We start from the raw sequence: 23,667 nt of genomic DNA on the forward strand, positions 1-23,667 counted from the left end.
TTTCACTCAAGACTTCCCCTTCAGTCAGGATGAAAAATACCTATTGCAGCTGAGCAACATATTTAATGAGAAACATTTTGTAAGAGCCAGGACTGGAATTACAGATGTTAGAGCATGAAAAACTTTGGTGTCTAAAAGTGAAACCTTTTGGACATCGAAGAAAATAGGTCAATCTCATGTCCTGATAAGGAGATCAAATAATCTCTCCTACCCAAAGAGGTATAAAGCTGAAATGTACAAAATTTGAAGAATTTGGAAAAGGAACAACAGACTTATTATTTTATTCTTTTTACAAATACTTTTTAGTAGTGTCTGGTGTCAACAGTCCATTCACAGTGGTTGAAGTGAAATGTGATGTGTCAGACTCCAGATAGCAACTGTCAACTTTTGATGTATATACTCTGTAACAAAATTTTGTAAGCCGTAATTGCCATTAGATGGCAATGTAACTCCTGAAAGAAGGAAATACTCAGAAAATGTTCAGATCAGATTGTGAATGATGAGGCAGTTTTCGATAATCTTTAGCTCCTGATAGTTAGCAATCAAATACTTAAATATTTTCTCTTGCTTAGAATTAAGATAATATGAATTGAAAAATCTTTCTGTGCAGATAGGAGAAAAATATGTACAGGTGTTGCAGTTGATGCATAACTTGGTAACAATTTCTGAACGTAATTTATTTTGCTTAAGATGCAAAGGAAATAAATTTTGGAAACTAAAGAACACACCTTAAATCTGAGCTAAACTTAAGTACAACATTGCTGAAATCTACTTAAATTTCACTATTTAAAATGTTTATTATTAATATTCACTATTTAAATTTCCTAAATTTAAGTAATTACTCTCTTTGCTGAAAATAAAATCATCAATAGCTTATAAAGGATCAGTACATGATTGTGATGCTTAGCATCTAGCTGATAGAATCAAAATTCCTTTTGTTACAGTGCCATGTGATTTATTCATTATGTAATCAATTTGATGGAATAATGTGTTAAAAAAAAGTCTACCAAAATATACTTGAACTGTTGTTAATGTTTTAATGTAAACATAATGTTGTAATGGTAACATTCTAAACGTAACTAAATGTAGCAGTGAAAATGGTATGGGAATAGACCTTTTTGGATATATATATATATATTTATAAAGTGAACCACCTTACTGCTTCTAATGAGAGCTTCTTCTCTTTGAAGGCTGACACCCAAGATTGGTTTTCCTTGGAGCGAAATAAGAAACATCTCTTTTAACGACAAAAAATTTGTCATAAAGCCAATTGACAAAAAGGCCCCTGTAAGTAGCGTGTAGAATAGTATCCCTTTGTATATGGATACAAAGACATTTAAGCCTGCAGGGACTTGCTCTGGCATTATGGCATGAGTAAATATTTTGTGACAATTATTATTCTTACTGGTGGAATAGTCAGTAATCTCAAGGAAATTTTGATTTTGAAATAACATTTTTGTTCTGGTTGATAGTATGGTATGTTTATTTTCTCTCTTTTCTGGTTGATACTCTTAAGTTATCGGGCTCTTTCTAAGTCAACTTACACTTTGTAATGTGTTGAAAAGACACAGTGTAAGATGCTAAATTCTCTGCCCCCCTCCCTCCTTTGTTTTTCTTTTTTGTGTGTGTTACAACTGCACATTTCAGGAGGCTCTCTAGGTCAAATCTCTTTAGAATAGAGAATAGTTTTAATGTTTTTAGAATTTTAAATGAATTATGTCAACCAGCTAATTTCTACTTAAAATATTCCAGGTGTAATCTTGAATTTATCTTGCAAGATTTATAGATTATGGTGTTCCCTTGCTCAAAATGTCAAAATACTAGTAAGCTTTCACTTAACCAGTGCAAGCATGAAGTAATGCTTTGAGTCTTGTCACAAATGTATTTTGTTTAGATTAAGGGATATACTGCAATTATTTTTGCTAGGATTTTGTTTTTTATGCACCCCGTCTGAGAATTAACAAGCGAATTTTGGCACTTTGTATGGGAAATCATGAATTGTACATGAGGAGGAGGAAACCTGATACAATTGAAGTGCAACAGATGAAGGCCCAAGCTAGAGAAGAGAAACATCAGAAACAATTGGAAAGGTAATTAACAAACTTCCACGAAACAGAACAAATTCTCCTGCCCTTTTAAGGAGTTATCAAAGTATCAGGGTTCATAGAATTCTAGAAAAGGGAGAGCTGCTTTTCTTTCTGCAGTGTGTAAGCGGGTTTGTAGATTGTCTTTGCTCACCTGTCTTAATAGAAAGCTGTATCTTTTTTGAACTTTCAGCACAGTAATAGTAGCTGTACCGTTGTTTCTCGTTATGTTTTTTTGTGAAAGTCTTTTGTCTCTTTTGCTTGATCCTTAGGGACTTTCATACTCTACAGGTGAGCCTTTTAAAGCAAGTTCAGTGAAGAATGGCATGGCTTACCTTTTGTGTATTTAAAAAATACTGTTGCCGTTTCTAGCCCAGATTGAACATCACGCCTAAAATGCAGATATAATGGTAGATTTATGTGCTTGAACCATAACCAATGTTGCTGATCAGTTCTGTTCATAAAGTGTTGTTCTGTACAGTATTTTGAAACAGAAGCTGAATTTGAAACGTTTAGAGTCATGTGCTTCTCTTCTAGCTGAGTAAACTGAAAAATAGGCTACCAGCATCCGAAGAGTAGAATTTAAATGCTTGAGGGCAAAAAACCCTTTTTACAATTCTTTTTCAGGGCACAATTAGAAAATGAGAAGAAGAAAAGGGAGATAGCAGAAAAGGAGAAGGAAAGAATAGAGCGTGAAAAGGAAGAACTAATGGAACGCTTAAGACAAATTGAGGAACAAACAATGAAGGCTCAGAAAGGTGAGCTCTTACTGGTCATGGATTTCTTAAATCTGATGATGATGTTTAGTTTAGTAGGGTAGCTCAGTTCCACAATTCTTTGTATGTTGGAGGTTTTTTTGTTATTTTATGGGGGGTTTTAAAAGTTTATTTTTCTAATAATAGCAATATTTGATGTAAAATATATTATTTTTAGTGTTCAGATGATGGTGTGCATGCATTTGTATGTATCTTTTTAACATAAACCCAACTTCTAATACAACAAAAATTCCAGTTTAGTAAAAAGGAAATTAATGGATACACAGTTCGACTCAGGATTATGAAAGGCTTCAAGTGCTGAAAACCTGGAGTTGGAGGGAGCAGGGAAATTAGAGATGAAGATTCAAAGTAAATTCCTCTAGGGTTTTGTTGAATTTAGTTTGTAACTTGGAAATTCCTTTTTCCTTCATTTTCCTATTCCCTTGTAAGATCTGAGAAATTGCAAATTTAAATCTTGTCGGGCTTTAGTGACAACATATGTTTCACCAATAACAGTTCTTAGTGTTTAATCACCCTGTAGAGTCCCTGCCTCCATGACTTCCAAGTCTCTCCTCTTCGTGTTGTTTTAGGTTTTTTTGCTTCAGATTTGGTTTGCGTTCATAAAAGTTTTGTTGCTCCTTTCTTTTCTTAACTGTTGGCTTCAGGCACGATAGAGAGAATCACTGACTAAATCTATGCAAATAAGTTACAGAGCCTGGCACTGCTCTCCAGCTCTTCCACTGCATTTTTCAGCCTTTCAAGGCAAAACAGGTTGGACACATCCAGACAGGTAACACACTATGTGTGCGTTTAACGGAGAGCTATTTGGCCCAGGACAAAAGAGCATCAGGGTGATTCTGGAGGTTTGACAATATACATTTTCTCATAACTTCTGCAAGCAGTATAGCCCAATTTCTGATGCACTGCATAATGTTCGTGTATTGCTGATCTTTTTAGCCTTCTGGTCACATATGGAAAAGTCTTTATATAAATGGTGTCTGTTCTGTAGTTAATGTGGTATTTTAGTGTTCTCCATCTTCATGGAAAGGTTTGTTTGAGCAGTGTTTTCAAATAGTAGCATGTTTTATTTAATTTTCTAAGTACTCCGTTTGCAGAACCCCACATACTTGTGATGCTGTTCATTTGATTTTATAACTGAAGTAGCAGGAAGCCTGGGAAAACAACTGATGAATAATAGTTACCTGAGATGTACTTAAAACTACAAGTGCAAAGATGAAGCATATGTCAGCGTACTTGAGGAGATGCTTTTCTAGTATTAAACCATATGGTGAAGGGCAAATGGATTGTTCCAAAAAATAAGTCATTATTAAGCTTTTCAGGTGAAGGAGTCTATGGCACCTATGCCTAGCCAAAAACGTAGTGGAAAACTTAGCATTAAAATCAGCAAAGAGCTTTAGAAAGACTTTTTTTATAGTCACTTAATTTTTCACATCAGAGTAAGAGTGTAATTTGTTTAAATCTTGCTTTGCAGTACTGGTAGATTATTACTTCCTCCTATTTCACGAATGGTTCTGCCCTTTAGATTTCAATACTTTGGTAACCAGGCACCTACACAACTATTACCCCTCCTTTGATTTAAAAATGTTGTCCTCTTTTGTACAGAGAATTTTTCTGACCCTTGCAATTGGTCTTGGGTCATTTTGCTGAAGGCACATGCCTTAATATTCAGCTTCAATTAAGGAATCTGTCAGGCATTTCAGTACAGTAGAAGAGTTTTTTGCTCACCACAAGAGTATGATTTAATGTGCATGAAATCTCCTTACTAGCAAGAGTGAGAGTGTATGTTCATGTATATGTACATATATTTTGGTGTTTAGTTTTATCAGTGAGGTGACAATTTTCTGAAACACTGGGCTGTAAGAACTGTCTGGTGAGATGAAGTGTATGTCCAAAATAAGTCGGGATGGGGAAACCAGACATGTAACAAAGCTTCAGGTAATGAGCTCAACTGCTTTTCTTAGCTTGAGTCAGCCTTGTAAATCTTTGTTAGTGTTGTAGGTTACTTTATTTGGAGCGTGTTACAGCTGTTATCTGTGTTACATATGAGGAAGAGCTTGGTAGTGATACCTTGTCTACAAACTTTCCTCTTGGCAGAGCTAGAGGAACAGACTAGAAGAGCTCTAGAACTGGATCAAGAACGAAAGCGTGCAAAAGAGGAAGCAGAGCGCCTGGAAAAGGAGCGTCGAGCAGCTGAATCAGCTAAAGCTGCTCTAGCCAAACAGGCAGCTGATCAAATGAAGAACCAGGAGCAACTAGTAAGAGACTTAACTCTATTAAAAAAAAATGGTAAAAGGTAGTTGAAAATTTACATTTTATTCTTGCTTCTGTCAAATGAAGATGTACATTGAAACAGGTAAATATGTGAGATAACCATTACAGATTGTTGTTGGAAACTGCTTTAGAAAACTGCATTAGATTTACCACTATTTGCAAGACAAAAATAAAACTCCGGAGCTGCAGGAAATTAAATGAAGACCTTTTGGACTGACAGCATTACATTCTCTTTCTAGTAGTGTCAAGCTTATCCAGCTGAGAACAAGAGTAGCTTCCTTCTGCAGTCCACTGGGAAGCCTGTTCTCTAAGACAGGTCTGTTCTCAAGCTTGGTGGTGGTGGAGAGTTGGTGACACTGTGGTTTGTTGTGGTTGGGGTTTTTTTGGTTGTTTTTGTTTTTTCCGTTCCATTTCCAGCATTTGCAGAATCTTCTCACATTCTGTGCTCGACTACTTGTAATTTGTGCATAATAATCAAGAAAGTCATGCAAATAGTAGAAGAAATGATTTCTCAGCTATAAACCAGCTTTTGATCTCTTGTGAATATAGCACAGAATTCTGAAGGCAAGATTTAGTTTAGTAGTACTGAGATTATGATCCAGAATCATAATCCTAATGATGGGATCATTAAGTTGTATTAGACTGAAACAACCTGAAATGCTAATTTGTAACTACAGCTTGCAGTTTCCCGGCAAGCTTTGGAAGTGCAGAAGGTAAATATTTTTTTTGGGACTTATTTCCATAAGGCAGGAGTACTCTGATTCCCTCTCTCATGTATGCCTAAAATTTCTATTTTTACCAGAGAAGTGATGGGTAGTAACTAACTCCCTTCAAGCCAGGTTCGTAGCAAGGGCTCGGCTTTCTTCCACTGCAAAGCCAAAATGATACCAAATGGAAACTTCTACTTTATTTTTTTGTTTGTTTCAGGCAGCAGAAATTGCTGAATTCACAGCCAAGATTGCACTTCTAGAGGAGGCCAAGAAAAAGAAAGAAGAGGAAGCTTCAGAATGGCAGCACAAAGTAATGAGCCCATGCTGTGTGAAGTCAGAACTTCAAAGAAACTAAGGGAGATGAGTGCGGAAATCCCACTGGAAGTCCATGTGGTTGAATCTCTCTCTTTCCCTTAGGCTTCAGAGAAGTCTTTCTTAAAGGTTTTTGTTCTCCAGTCTACTGAAGACAGCCTGTGCTTCTATTTAAGTCATGTCTTGTTATTGCGTAGCTGTGAAGGGGGGGAAATTCCCATCACAAAGGTATGGTCACAGATCAGAAATGGCCTTCTTTTGTATGGTGACATAATAGATTGGAGCTTCACGTTTGAGAAGAAAACATCTCAGGAAGGAGGTGTATAAAATCATGAGTTGTGGTGAAAGTATGAACCAAAACAACAACAAAGGCACATAAAATGCAACTGGACAATAATTTAAAGCAAAATAGTATTTCTTCACAAAATCTGCAATTAATTATGTAATGGGAATACTTACTGTGTGCACAGGTTCAAAAAGTGATTGAAAAAAATTTCATGATTTTTGGTTGAGCTTGAAATTTGAAGACATCACCTTTGATTTAGGACATCTCTGAGCCTTAAATTTCAGGATACTAAGAAAGTTGGAAAGCAGTCAGTATGACTGCTCTATTCTTTCACTCTTTGCTTGTCTAATTCTGGAAATAGCTTGACTCTGGTACAGCTGATTTTGAGTCATATCTTTTTTTACCCTGTATCTCTATTTGACAATTTTCAATGTGTAAGCTAGTCATGTTAGTTATAAAGAATAATTTCCATGTGTCTGAGAACATCTCAAATATTTATTTTTTATTTTCTGACTATTGTTAAAGAATTTTAGAAGATGCTAAGTACTCTTTACTGTATTTAGGCTTTTGCAGCCCAGGAGGACTTGGAAAAGACCAAAGAAGAATTGAAATCTGTGATGTCTGCTCCTCCTCCACCCCCTCCCCCACCAGTTATTCCTCCAACAGAGAATGAACATGATGAGCATGATGAGAACAATGCTGAAGCCAGTGCCGAACTGTCTTCTGATGGTGTTATGAATCACAGGAGTGAAGAAGAACGGGTAACAGAAACACAGAAAAACGAACGTGTTAAGAAACAGCTCCAGGTAATGAAGATTCATAGTTGCATCAACATAATGCAGGCATTGGGTTTTCATTCTTTTTTTGTCAGAAATCTCATTGAAGTTATGGTGTGCCAAGGAAATAGCCGTTTTATGATTTACTAGGTTTATTACTAATTTACCAACAAATATCATTCGTAGTGTTCTATAAGTGGAATAGGTGGAAAGGTTGGATGTAAGATTGTGCTTGATAGCCTAAAAGTGTTGGTATGTTGTTGCATTGGCCAGTAAACGTGTCTAATAATTATATAATGTCCAGGACATTAAATATTATAATGCTTTCCTTTCTCAATACCCAAACTCATGAAGTGGTATGAACAGATGCTTGCTTAATATTATTTGCGTGTGTTTGCAGTCATTCACAGATGTTGCAAATGCAAAAACTCAATTATGCCCATTTTGGATTAATCTTATTTCCCTGAAATGGAGTGTTTCCTCCCAGAAAGTCTTACCCCTCAAAGTGTAATGTTTTATGTTAGTGTTAACCCTTTTCCTGGTTATGAAATGTCTTATTTGGGAAGAAAACGGAAGAAATGGAAAGCTGGTACTTTTTCTGTTAGCAGTATCTTAGTAGCGTGTGTGTGTAATGTTCTTCCTGCTTGGTTCTTGCTGAATAGGATCAGGGAAAAATAGAAGAGCTGTCTTTAGTCAAGCAAAAACATAAAAATAAGGTGATTTTCCTGCTTTATCCTGCTGGTCCCTTTCTTCTTGGATGTTATGGTGTATGAGGCCTTGGTGTTGACTTTTTTTTTTTTTAGTTTGATGCTCACACTTAAGTAAGGAAAGAATCCTATGCTCTCCTTATCTTTCCTTCTGCATTCTTTCTGATAGACCTTACAACTTGAGTTACTGAACAGCATAACAAGCATTTCATAGGTTGGCATTCAAGAAATTCTTATCCAAATTGCAGAGTAGTTGTTACCAGAAACTCCAGAATCATTAAAAGATTAGTCAAAGCACTTAAATATAAATATTTTGTTCAACAGGCTTTAAGTTCTGAGTTGGCTCAAGCCAGAGATGAAACCAAGAAAACACAAAATGATGTCCTTCATGCTGAGAATGTTAAAGCAGGCCGCGATAAGTACAAGACTCTCCGACAAATCCGACAAGGCAATACAAAGCAGCGTATTGATGAGTTTGAAGCAATGTGAGAGCTGTTATTTTGCATATATGTTCCTCGTAAAGCTGAACCACCAACAGAGAAAAAAAAGCAGGCCTTTGCAGATTTGATGGATTGCACCCCACTTTGCCAAAGCACTTAATACCAGGTTGACTACAGTGACTAGAAGACAAATTTTTAGGGAAGCTATTCAACAGTAAGGCAGTCTGTCAACCCTAGGTTTTGAGGGGGGGGAGGGTGTGGAGGTTAATAGCAGTTTTTTCCCCATTGTGTTTTTAGTTTCACTGCTTTTTTTTGTTTGTTTGTTTGTTTTTTTGTTTCCCCTTTGGAAACAGATGCGAAGTATATAATGACTGACAAGTGTATATATTGCTTAACTTTAAGAACTAGAAAGAAGAATGAAACTGAACCTTAACTGGATAGGTACTATTTCAGTATGAAGTTTGAAATCAGTTTTCAATGTATCTGCACCATTAAGAGTTTGATATTTGCTGACTTTCAGTTTTGGTGGTTTTTTCCTTGTTTGGAGTTTTTTTTTGTTTGTTTTGTTTTTGTGTTTTGTTTTTTGGGTTTTTTTTTGTTTTGTTTTTCTCCCAAGTGAAGTTCTTTGGTGTTTCATGTCCTGTCATCATTGATGGTTTTCTTTGCCTACCTGTTCACAAAGGTCTGGATGGCAGGTGGTAGTTCCAGGAAATGTTTTTAAATGGAACACTACCTGTGGGCAGCACATGGCTGCTGATAGGCTTGAGTAAGTATTGCTTTCCTAGGTAATTCTTTTAGATGTGTAAAGTGTTCTAATGCAGCAAAGTGGGAAAAAATAAAAAAAAAAGCTTGATGTGCTATTTGCTTGTAATTATTTTATTTGCAGTAGGGAGACCTGGACCTTTCTGGCAAGGGAGCATATGAAAACATCAGTCCCAGGGAGGGGACAGTATCCTACCTCACTACTATGTACATGATGACTGGTCCTTCAAACACCATGAAAAAACTGTTTAAATTGACTATCACTACACAGTGATATCATAGATTGCTAGGAGTCTTTACTCCTAGGATTTTTGTTTTACTTTAGGATGGATTTATAGAGCTAAATACTGTCTAACTGCCTTCTGTTGAGTTTATATTGTAAAAACATCTGGTGTGTTTTAAAGCTGTAACCTGTCACTGGTATACTATTTTCTGGGAGGGGTGTAGAATGTGCATGTCAGTCAGTTTGGGTTTCCAAATACAAAATGAAAGTTCCCAGAATTGGAGTAGAAGTGTTGTAGCTTCAGTTTTCAGTGAAGCTAGTATTGTAATTGTCATATCTGATGTCAGATCATTAAGTCCTTTCCCTCTTGAAAAGGAGACCTGCTTTTTTGAGAAATTTGCTTATAAATTGAACTTCAATAACAACTTTACAGTTAATGTGGACTGCATTTAACCCTTATGTTAAGAGTTCCCTAGTAAATACCTACAATGGAAGAACCTAACTTTCTCTGAGGATGGTTCAGCTTTTTTTCTGTTTGATATTATGCACTCATAAATTTACACTTATCTATTAAAATTTGCCATTTTATTAAACATTTTTTTTCATGCACAATAGGTTTAAATTTCTTACGAACAGTCCAACTAATTTTTTTTTATTTTGCGGAGTAGAAATTTGGCTATGTGGGGTGACATCATGAAAGTTAAATAAAGATACATTAATATATTTTTGGCTTGTGGGGCTAAACATATCTGCTACACCGTGAAGACTGATGTGCAGATGCTGTGCACATGCTTCGAAATGCTGCTTGGTGGAAGTTGGTGTTTCAACTTGCAGTGCATCGTAAGAACAGTTTTTGCTTCGTAGGCTTCATACACTGAAGCTTAAGCAAATTTATGAAGTGTTCGAACAGTTTGCCATAGCAGGTGAAATACTGTGCTTCCAGTGAGTTTTCATTTTTCCCTGGAAAGTGTGCACTAACACTGATACATCAGTTTCAGTGTTGGGGAAAAACACCAGTAAAGTTTATTGTTCATAAATCTACAACAAGTAGGGTAGGGCTAAATGAATTAGATCCATTTATAAAGCTGTGTGATTTTTTTTTTTTTTCTAAATCTAAACAACCAGGAACAACCATTTGTAATACAGATTTTCACAGTGAACAAAGTGGTAATAGCTGCTGTCACCAGCAGTTGGGAACACTTACTGGTGCAGAAATACTAAGAATACATTTAATGATTACTTGGTGAAGTAATTTTTCACATGCTTTTTCCTTTAGCATCATGTTTTGTGTTGTACAATTAAGCTACAATTACATCTACTATTTTGGATAACATTCATTGGTTAACAATAAAGAGATAAAGTTAATTTCTCTGAGGTCCATTGTTGTTATTTAATGCCTTTATTTCTGACAGCTTTACTGAGCACACTTCAGTAGTGTTTTCCAGAGAAGTGTACAGATTTTGATTATCTTTTGTTTCACACTCTGGTCAGAATGGGGAAAAAATCAAATTACATCCCTAGAGAATGGTATTTTGCTTAAGAAATTACCACATACAGTTGGGAGGAAGCACTGGTGTTTGTCGATTCAAAACAGGATGTGAATCATCAGAGCGAATTTGCTCTCTTGAGAACAGAGGGTAATTTGGCCATATAAGAACTCTGTGGGAAATGTAAGAACTTTCAATCACTGCCTACATATTGCTTAGCCCCAGGTTAAGTGAAATTTAGTTTAATGGGTCAATATCTTAAGCAATGAGAAACCTTGAAATGTTTTTTTGATAACTGCGCATTACAGTGGGCAGTGCTATCAAATACATGTGTGGCCATTTGTTTTGGATAAGGGCGAGTTAATGGGCTTTCTCATCTGTCTAATACACTTGGAGCAGTCCCATGTGAGTGGGCATACAAATAACCTGCTAAGCAGTTTTTGCATAAATTAGACCTCCTCTCAGGTGGCATTCTATTCTCTCTTGTATTTGTTTGGCCTTGCACTCAGTACAAGCACATGACCTTTTTTGTTACTCTATAGGGCAGAATTGCTGTGAGGAATTAAAACATTTACTTCATGCTTTTAACTGTGCATATTTCTAGTTTGATATTTCTCTCTTCTTGGAGCCCCTCTTGCTGAAGCATTAGATTTGAGGTTTGTGACTTGTTAGAGAGCTTCTGAATAGGTATGTAATTTCAGAATATTGTGCTTGAAAGGGGAGGTAAGTGCTTGAGGAGGTTATTTTTTTAAAAATATGCTCTTGAGGTAGAAAGAAAAGGATGCAAAATAGTGCCCCTGTTTACAGACCAGACTAATACAATTGAGCAGAATGCCTCATTGTGAAAGAAGATATTCTGTCTTCTTGAGGTAGTCCCCTCTGCACATCAAAATCTACATTTTCTGTTGCTTGTACCAGTTTGAAAAGCCTCATTGTGCTTTTGCTTCTGAAGATGTATTCTCTAGGGCTGTTCATGTTAACTGCCTTAAGCACCACTGGGGACAAAAGAGGTTTGTTCTAAATGAAATATTTCAAACTTCTGAGAGCAAAGTACCTCAGATACATTTTCTAAGTTTTTAATGAAAATAACGGAGATTTTCATTGTGATCAGTGATCAGTTAAAACCTTTTGCTCTTGAAAAGGAACTCTTATGCAATTATTTTCCATGTCTGTTCATGTGGATAATCTAAAAAGTTGTTCTGCCTAAGACTTTGTATTATTTTCAAGAATCAGGGATTTTAACAAAGGTGAGGTATCCCAGTAGGGTAGCTGATCCTAGTGTTCGTAAATGTACTTTCTGAGTAAAAAAAATCACCGGAGTAAAATTGAAGCCTTCCTTACAAAACAGCAAAGTTCCATTATTAATGGAAGTTTTCTCATACACGATTTAATTTATCTTGGCTGGGTGACAGGATTTTCCTGGAAAATGTAGTAAGTGTCAATGGATCAGCATGCAAACTGTGGTGATTTCTTTGACCTCCCTCAGAGCACATTCTGCCGTTTGTGCTTGGAGATGGAGAGCCCCTGCCTCCCAGCCGAGGTGCCGTGCTGGCTGCCAGCTGGGCAGGTGGCTCGGGAGATGGTTCTGGCTGGCCACTGTGGACACCTGCCAGACAGTGTGTCCCTCTGCTCCTATTCCCAAGCAGCACAGGGCAGTGTCTTTCCTCCCCAGCCAGTTGGTCTGCAGGCATATGAGTCCTACATGACTGGTCCTTTTGCCAGTTTGCGGACTCAGTCAGCAGCAAGGAGCAACTTAGGTCTGGAAGGGGCGACGTTATTGGTGGAGGGCTATAAACAAACACAAATGTTGTGTACCAGAATCCCTTACTGGCCCACTTATTCACTTGTGTTGAAGACTCATTTTCGGTGTACTACTGCAGCATCTGTGTGACCAATAATTTGTTTAGCCAACTCAGCAGCCAATTTGTTAGAACAAATTTCACTTTTCACTTCACTGAGCTGAGTCTATATCTAAAGGCATAGGCTAGTTACTTGATTTTGTTTTGATTCATGGAGTTTGTCACTTGTGTTCGTTTTACTGTCTGAGTTGGTAAACTGCTGCTTTGGAGTGCAATTAGAGCAACTTTGGTTTGTTTTGCTTTTTCTTTCTTCCGTACAAGGAGATTGCCGCCACGTCAAATGTGTATGTTTCGTTCAGCGTGAATGAATTGGGCTCACCAAACCCAAAAGAGTTTCCCACCAAACCATCAAATTTCTTCACAAGAAGGGACCACAGTATCTGCAGCAGTGCCTGCAATATTCTAGATATTCAGGAAGAGACAGTTTTATGCCCGTGTATCTCATAGCTCAGGAAGGACAAAGTTAGCAAAAGGAAATGGAGCATTTTGAATTGCTGGTATTCCATGAGCTGTTTATATTGGCTTTTGTAAATAATGTGTCAGAGTGTTTCTTTTCACAGCAGTAGGCTTTAGGCAGCAGAAGAAACGAGGGCAGATGGAAATGCACATCAAAGGAGGAGGCCTGCTTGGTGTAAATATTCCTAATGCACGTGTGCATAACAGTTAATGTTTCCTGTGCTCTGGATAAGTGGATCAGGTGAAAAGAGATCAAGCTCAGAGGTAGGACAATTGCATTGCTTTTCCTGTTTGTTTGGTTTCTTTTGTTTGTTTGTTTACTTTTAAGCTACCTTATTTACAGAGGAGGAGGTGCCATTATCTGAAGGCTGTTAGAAAGCCTACTGCCCAGAACCAAAAGGTCTTGGAGTTCTTAAGGCCGTGCCGTGTGTTCCCAGACTGGCTTCTGTTCCCAGACTGGCTTCTGTATTATAACTTGCCAAATTTCAGCAGAAGACATTCTCTGCAGTCTGGTAATTTTGCCTTAGCACGTTTGTGCTTTGTCAAGAGCTGTCTGTGTCCCTGCACTGTTCTGGCTGCCCCACTGCTTGTTCCAGCGACACAAAACCCCCGTGTACCCGTGTGAAACAGTAATCGCACGACAGGCTCCGTGACCGCATACACTGAACTCTGCGGGATCTTGTATCCAATCTACAGCTCCCTATGGCCTCAGCTTTCACACTTCTTATTCACCCTTGATTTCTTCATTAAACTTGATACAGTATTTAACTTCTTAATCTCTAGCTTCAATAAGGTTCTACTAAGCTGCACTTCCAGTGAATCGCTGACTACTGTGTCAAATGTTTTCTTAAAATACATTATACTGAGGAGTTGAAGTTGCCACACTTTACTTTTATTCAAATAGCACTTCTGATTAATTAATAATATTTGTGAATATGGTAATTCCAATTGTGTTGTCAGAAAGAGATTAATTTGCATTGGGACGGAGGCTCAAAACTTTTCTGCCAAGTGCACTTCGATCTCCAGCAAAATAAGTTGAGAAATAACATCCAGAATACACAGACCAGCTGATCCTGCCACCACCTTTATTGCTGGGAACAAATTCATTTAGATTTAGGGATTTGGGACAGGACCACAACCTTATTCGCACATCAGAAAAGTTTCTAAAAATGGTAAGAAATTTTCGTAGTATTAATTGGCACTTCTGTTCTTTGTTTCCTATCTTTAATAGTTTTTCTTCAGTTAAATTCACTTTCTGAATTCTTGGATCTCTTCTCTTGTGAGCGGTGTTTTGGGCATCCTTCTTGCTGCTCTGTGCTAATTGCTCTATTTCATAGCATTTGGAAACACAGCTCTTCCTCTTCTTTTGCATTTGGGATCTTGGTGCTGTTTTCAACAAAGCCAGTGAACTCATCTTTAAATTTAGAGCAATTACTGCTTCTTCTTGGAATAATCTTTGGATTGATTTCGACTACATGTCTTCTTATCGGTTCACACATGGCATATGCCACCTTATAGAATAAATAACTGAATTGACTAGTTAATAATTTCTAGTAGCTTTCTGGAGAACAGAATCTCAGAAAACAAGTTTGTTAATGCAGAATCTGAATTACAGTGTTCATACCCACGAGGTTCAACTTTGAGCCCAGCCCTACTCAAACACACAAGGGAGCACATGGAAGAGAAATTCTCTGCTGTCGCTGTGTAGCTCATCTGTCTGCCTGGACTAGGCAAGAGAAAGCACTGGAACAGGATGGTAGTGCCTGTCCAAACAGCAGAGTTGTCAGGCACAACTGCGTGGTGCTGTGGCTTTGCTTTTCCACACAACAGGTGTGCTGGATGTAAAAATACTGGGGGGGAAAAAATAACCAAAAAAAACCCCCGTAAAATAGTTGGTTTGTTCTGTGGAGCCTTATATAAGAGAGTTATGGTTATATGCCTGCCTGGGTTTGCAGGTCACCCTGGTAAAAACTGAACTCCTCTACAGCATAAGTGCAGATACCTGAGAGGAGGAGTCAGGTATCCCATGGCTCTTCAGCCCGTCTTGCCTTTAAGAAGGCAGGTGTATGTGTGGGGAAAAAGTCTCATATCTGTCTCTGTTCATTTTACCACGAGGCCATGAAAATAAAATCTGGAGAACCTGCTTTCTACCAGTTACATTTGTATCCTTTTGTATGTGTTTCTCCTGCTCTCCATCTAGTTCTTCTCAACTCTCTTTTCTGCTTTACTGGGTTTGACCTTGTCTTTCGTGTTTTGTTTGGTTTTTTGCTTGTTTTTTTTTTTTTTTTTGCTTGTTTCGTTTTCTTGCTAATGTGTCATGCCATGTGTTTCATCCAAAGAACAGATTTCAGTTTAGATCACTGAGATCTTTAATGCAATTAAATAAGTTTGTTTCAGTATGAGAATGCAAATTAAGACAGGGAAGGGCCATGTTATGTAATTATTACTTTAAAAACATTGTGGGGGGAGGTTTAAACCTTAAGTCTTAGCAAAAAAATATGTTGCATTAGCTGAATACTTAGACTACAAGGTGAAAACTAGAGGCAGACAGCTACGTATGGCATGCTGGACTTCTCAAAACAGAAAAGTAATTTGGTAAAATTTACCAGGCTTTTTATTTATTTGCATTTACTGAATTATTTAGAGAGCGCTAAAGAAGAAAATATTGTGTACTTCATTCTTCAGCCATATTTCCTTAAATTGCTTCTATTGTGGCTTATTCTACCAGTTTAAAAGTAAAAATGCTTTTTTTCCTCTCCAGTGGTTCTGTAAAATTGTGTTTTGCCTATGATACTGTAACTAGCTTTGCAGTCTGAAGCTTAATGGCCGAAACTGTTTTCTTAGGGAAAGGTATTATGATTTGCTTTGTGTTTAACTGAGCTTGATAATTTGTATGTGTGTATGTGTGTGTATATATATACACAAACATACATATTAAAAAATGCATATATAGCATGGTTAAACTGGAGATTTCTAATACAGAATGTGATGTCAGTCCTTTAATGGCTGTATTAAAGTGAAATACACAAGTTGCTACTTATATAAACTTTGATCTTAAGTAGTTTTAGAAATGATACTTTTTAAAACTGTGTTTAAACTATGATTTAATAGAGTATTATAGCAGGCAGAGAGTGAGTGTGGTTCAGTTTTGTCCTTGATCTCAAAATCAGGTCTACTTACCTGCATGTTTGATTTTAGCTTCCTGTGTAAACCAGTTGTTTCTGGTGTCCTCTTAGTACCAGGAAACACTTGATTGGTTTCAGTGGTGCTTTCACAGCCTGCAGTTTCGCTCACTGACAGAAACCTATTTCTTGTCCCCACCCCTGTCCAGGAATTGCTGCCAGACTTTTAAAACACCAGAGTCTTAACCACAGATCTTATTTGCTTATACTCAAGCCCTGGAAGTTCTCACTAACTTTCTGTGCCAGAATATCATTTGTGTGGGAAACAGGCCGTGGTGTAAATTTGATGTAAAATTCCTACACGTTACATGTTGTACCTGCATTCATAAACGTAAAAAACACGCTACTGAAGGCTTCTTACTTTTGAATAGCTACTCATTCCCCCTGCTTACTAATGACAAAGCTAATCTGGTCATGAAGTATTTTTCTTGATTCCTTTTAAATAAAATTCTGATATATTAATACTTAGAGCTGAAGTTTTCATCCTCTAAAACAGAATGAGAGGTTCACGCTATAAGAAAGCTGAACAAAAACTGCTGGTTATTATTATATTTAAGGAAGTAATTCTCCAAAAGGAAAGCAATTTTTAAGCCACTTCAACAATGAATTGTAGCAAGTGAATAATGAATTGTAAGAATCAACATGGAAAATACACAGTTTTGAAATGTATCCTTCACTCAAGTAAGTTTTGACTCATTGTAAAGATTTCCACCAGAGAACTTTAAACTTTAGGAGAGAAATCAATTTGAGAGGCTCTTTATGCTGTCATCACCTGTTCTCCAAAAGGCTCATGCAAGGCAATGAACTGAATAAACTAAACCCTAGAGCTTACACAGCAAATGGCACATCTACTGTGCTAAAAGGAAAAGATCTCTGAAATCATACTGGCTGTGATTGAATGTTCTACAAATATGTCCTGTATTTGGTGTATTTGGGCATCCTTTAGCCACCTTTGGGAGCAGTTTTAACACAGTCTTCTACCTATGTTGTACTTAGCTGAGGTCTATGTTACCTGCAATAGCAAATTGGTCCTTTAGAACTATTCTCTGGGTGGATTTTCAGTTGGGTTCTTTATAATGCTAAAATTTTATATTGAAACTGGACTGGTATGTGCAAAAATTTGGCATAGAAGAGTCCTTTAAGAGAGTTGGACCTGCTCGCCAAGTTGAAAGTCAACAAAGACAGGTTCTGGGTGTCCCTGGGGCCTTGGCCACAAGAATCATGTGTTTCTTAAATCACTCTGTTTCTCATGCTCTCTCATTCTGCTGGCATATTAAGAAAAAAATGTCGGAATAGTCAGAAAAGTCAGAAATTAAATACGGAATAGTTAAAGGGAGTGAACTATGGCTCATGTGACATTGCTGCATATTTCTATCTACTGTTTTTGTTCAGTATTCTTTTGCTAAATCTGTTTGATCTCTCTGTGTCTTTCTATGCAGGTTACAAAAGTACGATCTCTTGCAGCCCTTAGGATAGGAGCAAGGTAAAGATCAGCAGAAGACCTGGGGTCTGCCAAGGCCTGCTCTTGCACTTCTGTAAATCTGGACAATGCGCTTTAAATTAGGTGCTGCCTGGTCCGTGAAGAGTTTTTGGAAGGACCAGGAAATGTTATTACAACATTTCATTAGTGTTTCGTTCTCTCTGGTCTCTAAATCCTTCCTTATTGTCTTTTCCCAGGAGAAAGTTAGCTTTTTGAAGTATTTAAGCTGTTGTTCTTCCCAGGAAAACAGGAAACAATACTAATGTGGTAATCTTTAACATGTAATGGGATGTGCTCGAGTGAACAGTGATGTGACCTTTCAAAGTGCTTGAGGGATCCTGTAGGCTTTGCTCACGAAGTGTTGCAGTATGGGAAGCCTGACTCTATATCCAGCCTGGGTAAAGTGTAATAATAGTAGATACTTTCCAAGTTTTATTGGTTTTCTACACAATTTCTAATAGCCTTGATGATACACGAACAGTGTCAGGTAATTTTCTAATGTAAGCCTCCCTGTTTACTCTGTTTGTACATAGATGTGCAGTGTAAGCACCCCTTGCTCCTTGCCCTTTTGTACGCTGTCAGGATGTGCACACTGTGTATACGTAACCGCGTCGGACCGCGCGCCCTGCACAAGAGCCTAAATAAATGGGTTTTAACATTAATCCAGAGAATCACTATTCATTTTGATGACCAGTGGTGCTACTGAGTTTTCTTTTGCTTCTCTGGGAAGTTTAATTCATTGTGTTGCACCAATCCAAAGCAGAGTTTGCAGGTAAATGACTCGTGCTGTGACCACGTAAGCCAATGGGAGGTTTTATTTGCAAAGAATGGGTTGCTCATGAAGGAAAAAATATCTGGTAATTAAGGAAGCTGGTAATTGAGTAGATGGGCATCCAAATTATTCCTAAATTCAGCTAGCACCCTCTGGGAATGTAAAAAACCTCAGTATATTCCTCACAATGTGCCTCGTATTCCTCACAATGTGCCTCGTATTCCTCACAGTGCATTCTTGCACAATGGACTCCTGCACTGGGAACTGTGTGGGTAGATCTGTCGGAGGACTTGGATCTGAAACAGCAGCTGCCAAAGCCTTACAGTATGTGCCCAAAACCATTAGCTGATAACTGCCCAAGGAGGGAGCTGCCTTGGTGCTGTGCAACCATCTGGGAAACTGGGTGTTGCTGGGAACAGCCCTCCAGCTTGGCCGATGGAGGGGAGGCTGTGTGGGTTGGGAGCCCTGTCCCCTGTTCCTCAGGACTGTGGGTGGCTGGGGTAGGCTGTGGGTCGTTGCCAGCCTCCTGCTGAAACCCCTGCAGAGTCAGGACCTGTCCAGAAGGAAGCTTCCCCTGCCTCTGATGGGTACACCAGGACACCACCAGTTGAAGCAAGACCCTGGCTCAGCCCTTGGAGAGCAAGGTATGGGTTTAGGATGCCAAGAGGAACGTAAAACCCAGAGCTGTGGAATTTCAGGGGCTGCTTTGCACATGTTGGACAACACTGCGGTCTCGGGACCAGCTTGCTCAGCACTTGAATGATTCTTCTGACATTGTTTCTGCAGCCTCCTTCTCCCTGTGTGACTCATTCTGGCAGTTAGAGAAGTTCCTGGTGTTCAGGGGACCAAGGCACAGTGTCCTCTGTGAGCTTTATGTCTAGCAAGATTTTGACCTGTTTCTGCAATAGCTGCCACGTGGACCAGCCTTCTTTAGGACTGTGTTTGCTTCAGGTACCAACAGTGAAAGGTAGTAAGACCCTTTCATGTGAACGCATCTTCTGTACAACCACGAAATGTTCCTGAGGATTTTACCTATTCTTGTGCTTCCCTTGCTGATGTCTGCCCACAATGCTTTTTGGCTTCTCTTGTCAGTGTTGAAGTTCTCTGGTGCATGTCCTGGAGAGGGGGAATTGAGCAAGATGAAGTGTAATCACGTACCTTTAGCAGCCAGATTTAAAAACAGAAACATGAAAATAATGATTTTGATGTAATGAAAGCTTTGGGCTCACTCTCACTGCCGATTGTAGCATTTGTAGCACTGCTGATTTGTTCAAGCTGCTCTGGTCTAGCTCTAACAGAATAGCAGCTTGTTAGCTGGAATGTGCAAGTTCACACCTGCTGCTGGGAGCTGGCAGGAGCTGGTTTGGGAAGGGGTGACAGCTCTCCACTGGCAGCTACTGAAGAACCCAGCCTGGGGACAGCTCCTCCTCTGCTGCAGCAGCCACTTTATATGAGCCTTAATGGCTGGAAATGGTCACAGTCTTCCCTGCGGGGTGGCAGTTGTGTCTTTGGTCAGACACTGGAGGTTTCTCAGTCACCTTTTGCCCGGGTAAGGATGTTGTTGGAATAGCGCAGTGGTATTTACCTATAGGCAAAGATCTGTCTGAAGTGTTGTAGCTGAGTTGTATGATGGAAAGTGCTGTCCTGCAGGGAGGGAAAGCGTGAATTCAGTCATGCCTGTGAATACTCAAAATCAAAGAACAGTGCCTAATCTGTAAGGCAGGAAGCAACTTGATTGTCACTTGAAAGTGGTGGTGTCCTTCCCTGTCTCTCTCTCCCCCATGCCATTTCCACACTCAGTGTCTGGCCAGCAGTTTTGTTTGTCCTTGTGGAAATTCATCGTGGGTCTTTCCTCTAATTTTACAAATGGTCTTTGCATTTGTGATGGCAGCAGGGTCTGGATTTGAAAGCAGCCAGGCTGCAGCTGGCCTGGGCCAGGCAGGCACGCAGTCCCTGGGATGCAGACACCCTGGGTCTCTGGCATCAGCCACCTTGCTGCCCTGACTGCAGAGGGCAGTGTAAATCTACAGCCATTTTGGGTTTTTTTCCAGTTTTTGTGATGGCATGACTGAAGTTTTGTTGCTGCTTTGCTTTCCATAGTTGATGTACACTGACAAGTTAGTGAATGAAAGCCTGCTCACCTTCCCAACCCAGCAGCATCCTATGGCAGCGCTTGCTGACCCTCAGCTGTGGGGTGGTATCCCATTAAATTAGTTTTGAATGTCAAAAGGGTGGGGTGAACTAGTTAACTCTCATTTAAAGTCTGATCCAGACTTGAATCGGGTAGCAGCCCCATTTCCTGGCAGCATGTGGCATTTTTATCACACTGACATTTTCCTTTTTCTGAAATAATTCTGTAGATGTATAGCACATGCCAACCACAAACAGCTTTGTTGTGTCCTGTGTGCGCAGAGTTTCAGCATTAATTAAATCACTTTGTTGCAGAAGGAGCCAAGGGAAGCTCATTTAATCTGGCCTTAAATGAACAAACAAGCAAGCATAACATCATGGCTCTCTGCAGTTTCTGGAGCATCTCCTCGACCATGCTGACCATGACAATTAAATGGTATTCGAGCCCCAGCTGATCTGTGGTTATAGTCAGTCTGCAAACATGTGGCTCATACCAGTCACCAACAACTGCTGGAGCACAAGGTGCTGCTCTGGTCTGTGAGGTGGCTGCAGCGGGAGGTCAGGTAGGAAAGCTGACTGCCTGAGGTGAGGAGTTTTGCTACTGAATTCAGTTCATTTTTTTTTCCCCCTAGAAAAATAGAATTTCTATTTATGAAAGTGGTAAAATATAAGTAAAAATCCAGGATTGTGAATGCCTGAAAGCTTTGTACAGGGGGATGAAAACCAAATTCCTTCTTCCTCCTCCCAGCCATCCTAGCCAGACCCCAATGTAATTTTCCCTTTTCCCGGCTGCTTCCCAAGGGCTGGAATGTTGGGTCACCCAAACCACCGCTGCCAGGTCTGGTTCCAGGGTGCAAACAGGGATCTGTGTAAGGTGAGCCCGGCCAGTATAAGGAACCTGCCTGGTGAACACTGCCAGCTCCTTATCCTCACACTCCCCTCGCTTACACTTCACCCAGCTCATGTAAATTAATAGCAGCGTTGGATTTCCTGTCATATCTACCTGCTGCTCATGGCAAGTTCAGCTCTGAGCTAGGAAAAAAAAAAAAAGCTTGGCTGTTGCTATGGAGATCATTAGGCAGAGTGATACCAGGAACATCTTCCACACTGGTACCACAGGGTGCTCACATGCAAGTCCCAGCACCCAGCTGCTGGCTGTGGAGGGAGAGGGGTACCCCTGCTCCTCAACCTCCCCCTGTACTGCCCTGTGGGACTCCAATGAGTACTGGTCTCCTGGGTCTCCCACGGGCTGGATTTAGGCAGGTCTTCCTCAGCCTGGAGCTTCTCTCAAGCTCTCTTTGAACAGGCTTGTGGGTTGGACATGTCCCCAGGGATGGGCAGAGAAATGCAGGGCAGCAGCTCCTTCCTGGTGCTGGCTCTAGGATTCTGGGAGCCTACTGTGTGATTGGGAACTCAGTGAAACGGGATGTGTGACAAAACCAGTTGGTGGAGAAAGATTCAATCATTTTCAACACTTCTGCTGCTGGTTCTGCCATGGGAGGCGTGTCAGGAGTGGGTCCTGAGATTACTTAACACAGGTCCTCTGTTGGAGAGCAGGATAATTTAATGCATGTGCTCATAGTGTCCCCAGTTTCTTGACAGCTTTTTCACTACAGTCAAAGCAAAGGGAGTAGTTCGTGCACTGTGGCACAAAATTTCTAAGTCTCCTTTCCATTTCTTCAGCACAGAGTGAGCTCAAAGATTCTGAGTGGCTGGAGGATGCTGCCCAGAGCAGCCAAAGTGACAGTTTGTCCTGCTTGGAAATGACCTTGCAAGGAGCATCCCTGTGTGCTTGTTCAACAGCCGCTCCTGTAGCTCCTCTAGACAAGGTCATGCAGGTTGTCAAGTTCAGGTTTCAGCTCTAGGATGACTGACAGAGCCCTTTCATCTCCAATGTCACAACACTTCAACCTGCAGCAGAGGCTGCTGTGAGGCCTGCCAGGTTGACATGAATTTTGTTAAAGCTACCCAAGAGAAATTTGTAACCTGGTGCCAGGCTCTCCAGGCCTGCCTTGTGTGATGCGGGCAGATCCTCGTGGGACGCAGACACTTGACTGAACTGGGGAAACTCGGTGTCCTTGATCAGCCCAAGGGAGAAATTAGAGCTATGGAGGAGAAGCCTCGGGCAGTGGTCTGACCACCATCCAGAGAGACCAAACCAGATTACACAAACACCAGCAGCTCAGTGTTTCGAGTAAAAAAAGGGCTGGATTTGGCATTTGTGAAGCAATCTCCTAAAGTGGAATCCAATCTATGTGAGCAAACCACCTATGAAGAAACCAGACTGTCTAGGGACATACCAAATCACACTAGTGGCTTTGCAGCTCTTCTGAATTATCCAGATTGCCAGTTTCCTCAAAAAACAAGGAATGAGTGTAACTCTGGTAGTGTTTGTGAGGTCTCCCTGGAGAGGAGAGTTACAGGTGGAAATATTGACACTTAAAGCAGTTCATCAGTCAAGATCACTTCTACTGCTCTTCCCTCTTTTAACAGTGGCACTGATGAACACCCTGAGTGGAACAGAGTGGGTGGATCTTTCCAACCACTTGCATCTGGAAGCTGGGCTCCAGGCATCCTTGGCCCTCTTCCAGGAGAGAAGAGCATGATGGTCACCCAGCATCCCACAGCTCAAGAGCTGGAGCATCCTACGGTTGACAAACAGAGAAGTGAGCAGTGCAACCAGGGAAGTGGCAAATATTTGTTAGAAAATAAGTAACTTTAGTTACTAAATAACTGAGTAACAGAGAAAGGTTATAGCCTGTTCATTAGATCTTGTACTGAACTTATGATCCAAGCTCTTGATGTGCTCCAGGCCCTGTTACCTCTTACTCTTTGCAGGGGCAATGAACTGATGGTGGGTGTTGGGCATCCACCTAATCCCACTGTCTGCTCCTCAGCTGTCAGGAGTTACAGCTCTTAGCTTTGGAACAGCGCAGTGTCAGTGTATCTTCTGC

The 23,667-nt window shown here is 39.8% G+C and overlaps 1 protein-coding gene across 6 annotated transcripts in view; it reads left to right on the plus strand.

The window, feature by feature from the left end:
- The window catches only part of RDX (radixin), a 45,110-nt gene extending 26,637 nt beyond the window's left edge, over positions 1–18,473 (plus strand). For 2 of the 6 annotated variants that reach the window (XM_027884957.1, XM_027884985.1), the window contains 8 exons: positions 1,191–1,287; positions 1,927–2,090; positions 2,712–2,842; positions 4,955–5,115; positions 6,059–6,151; positions 7,003–7,245; positions 8,247–8,407; positions 17,771–18,473. In XM_027884957.1, the coding sequence (XP_027740758.1) occupies positions 1,191–1,287; positions 1,927–2,090; positions 2,712–2,842; positions 4,955–5,115; positions 6,059–6,151; positions 7,003–7,245; positions 8,247–8,407; positions 17,771–17,807 (1,087 nt within the window). In that variant the 3' untranslated portion in view covers positions 17,808–18,473. Of the gene's footprint in view, positions 1–1,190; positions 1,288–1,926; positions 2,091–2,711; positions 2,843–4,954; positions 5,116–6,058; positions 6,152–7,002; positions 7,246–8,246; positions 10,713–13,253; positions 15,006–17,770 lie in introns of those variants that run through there. The other 4 variants (XR_003571362.1, XM_027884966.1, XM_027884974.1 and 1 more) reach the window with 4 other exon arrangements.
- The last annotated feature ends 5,194 nt before the right edge of the window (positions 18,474–23,667 follow it).

This window comes from Empidonax traillii, unplaced genomic scaffold, assembly GCF_003031625.1.
Source record: "Empidonax traillii isolate 1590-97213 ecotype Southwest subspecies unplaced genomic scaffold, ASM303162v1 scaffold9:size3134949, whole genome shotgun sequence".
Taxonomy (NCBI): Eukaryota; Metazoa; Chordata; class Aves; order Passeriformes; family Tyrannidae; genus Empidonax; species Empidonax traillii.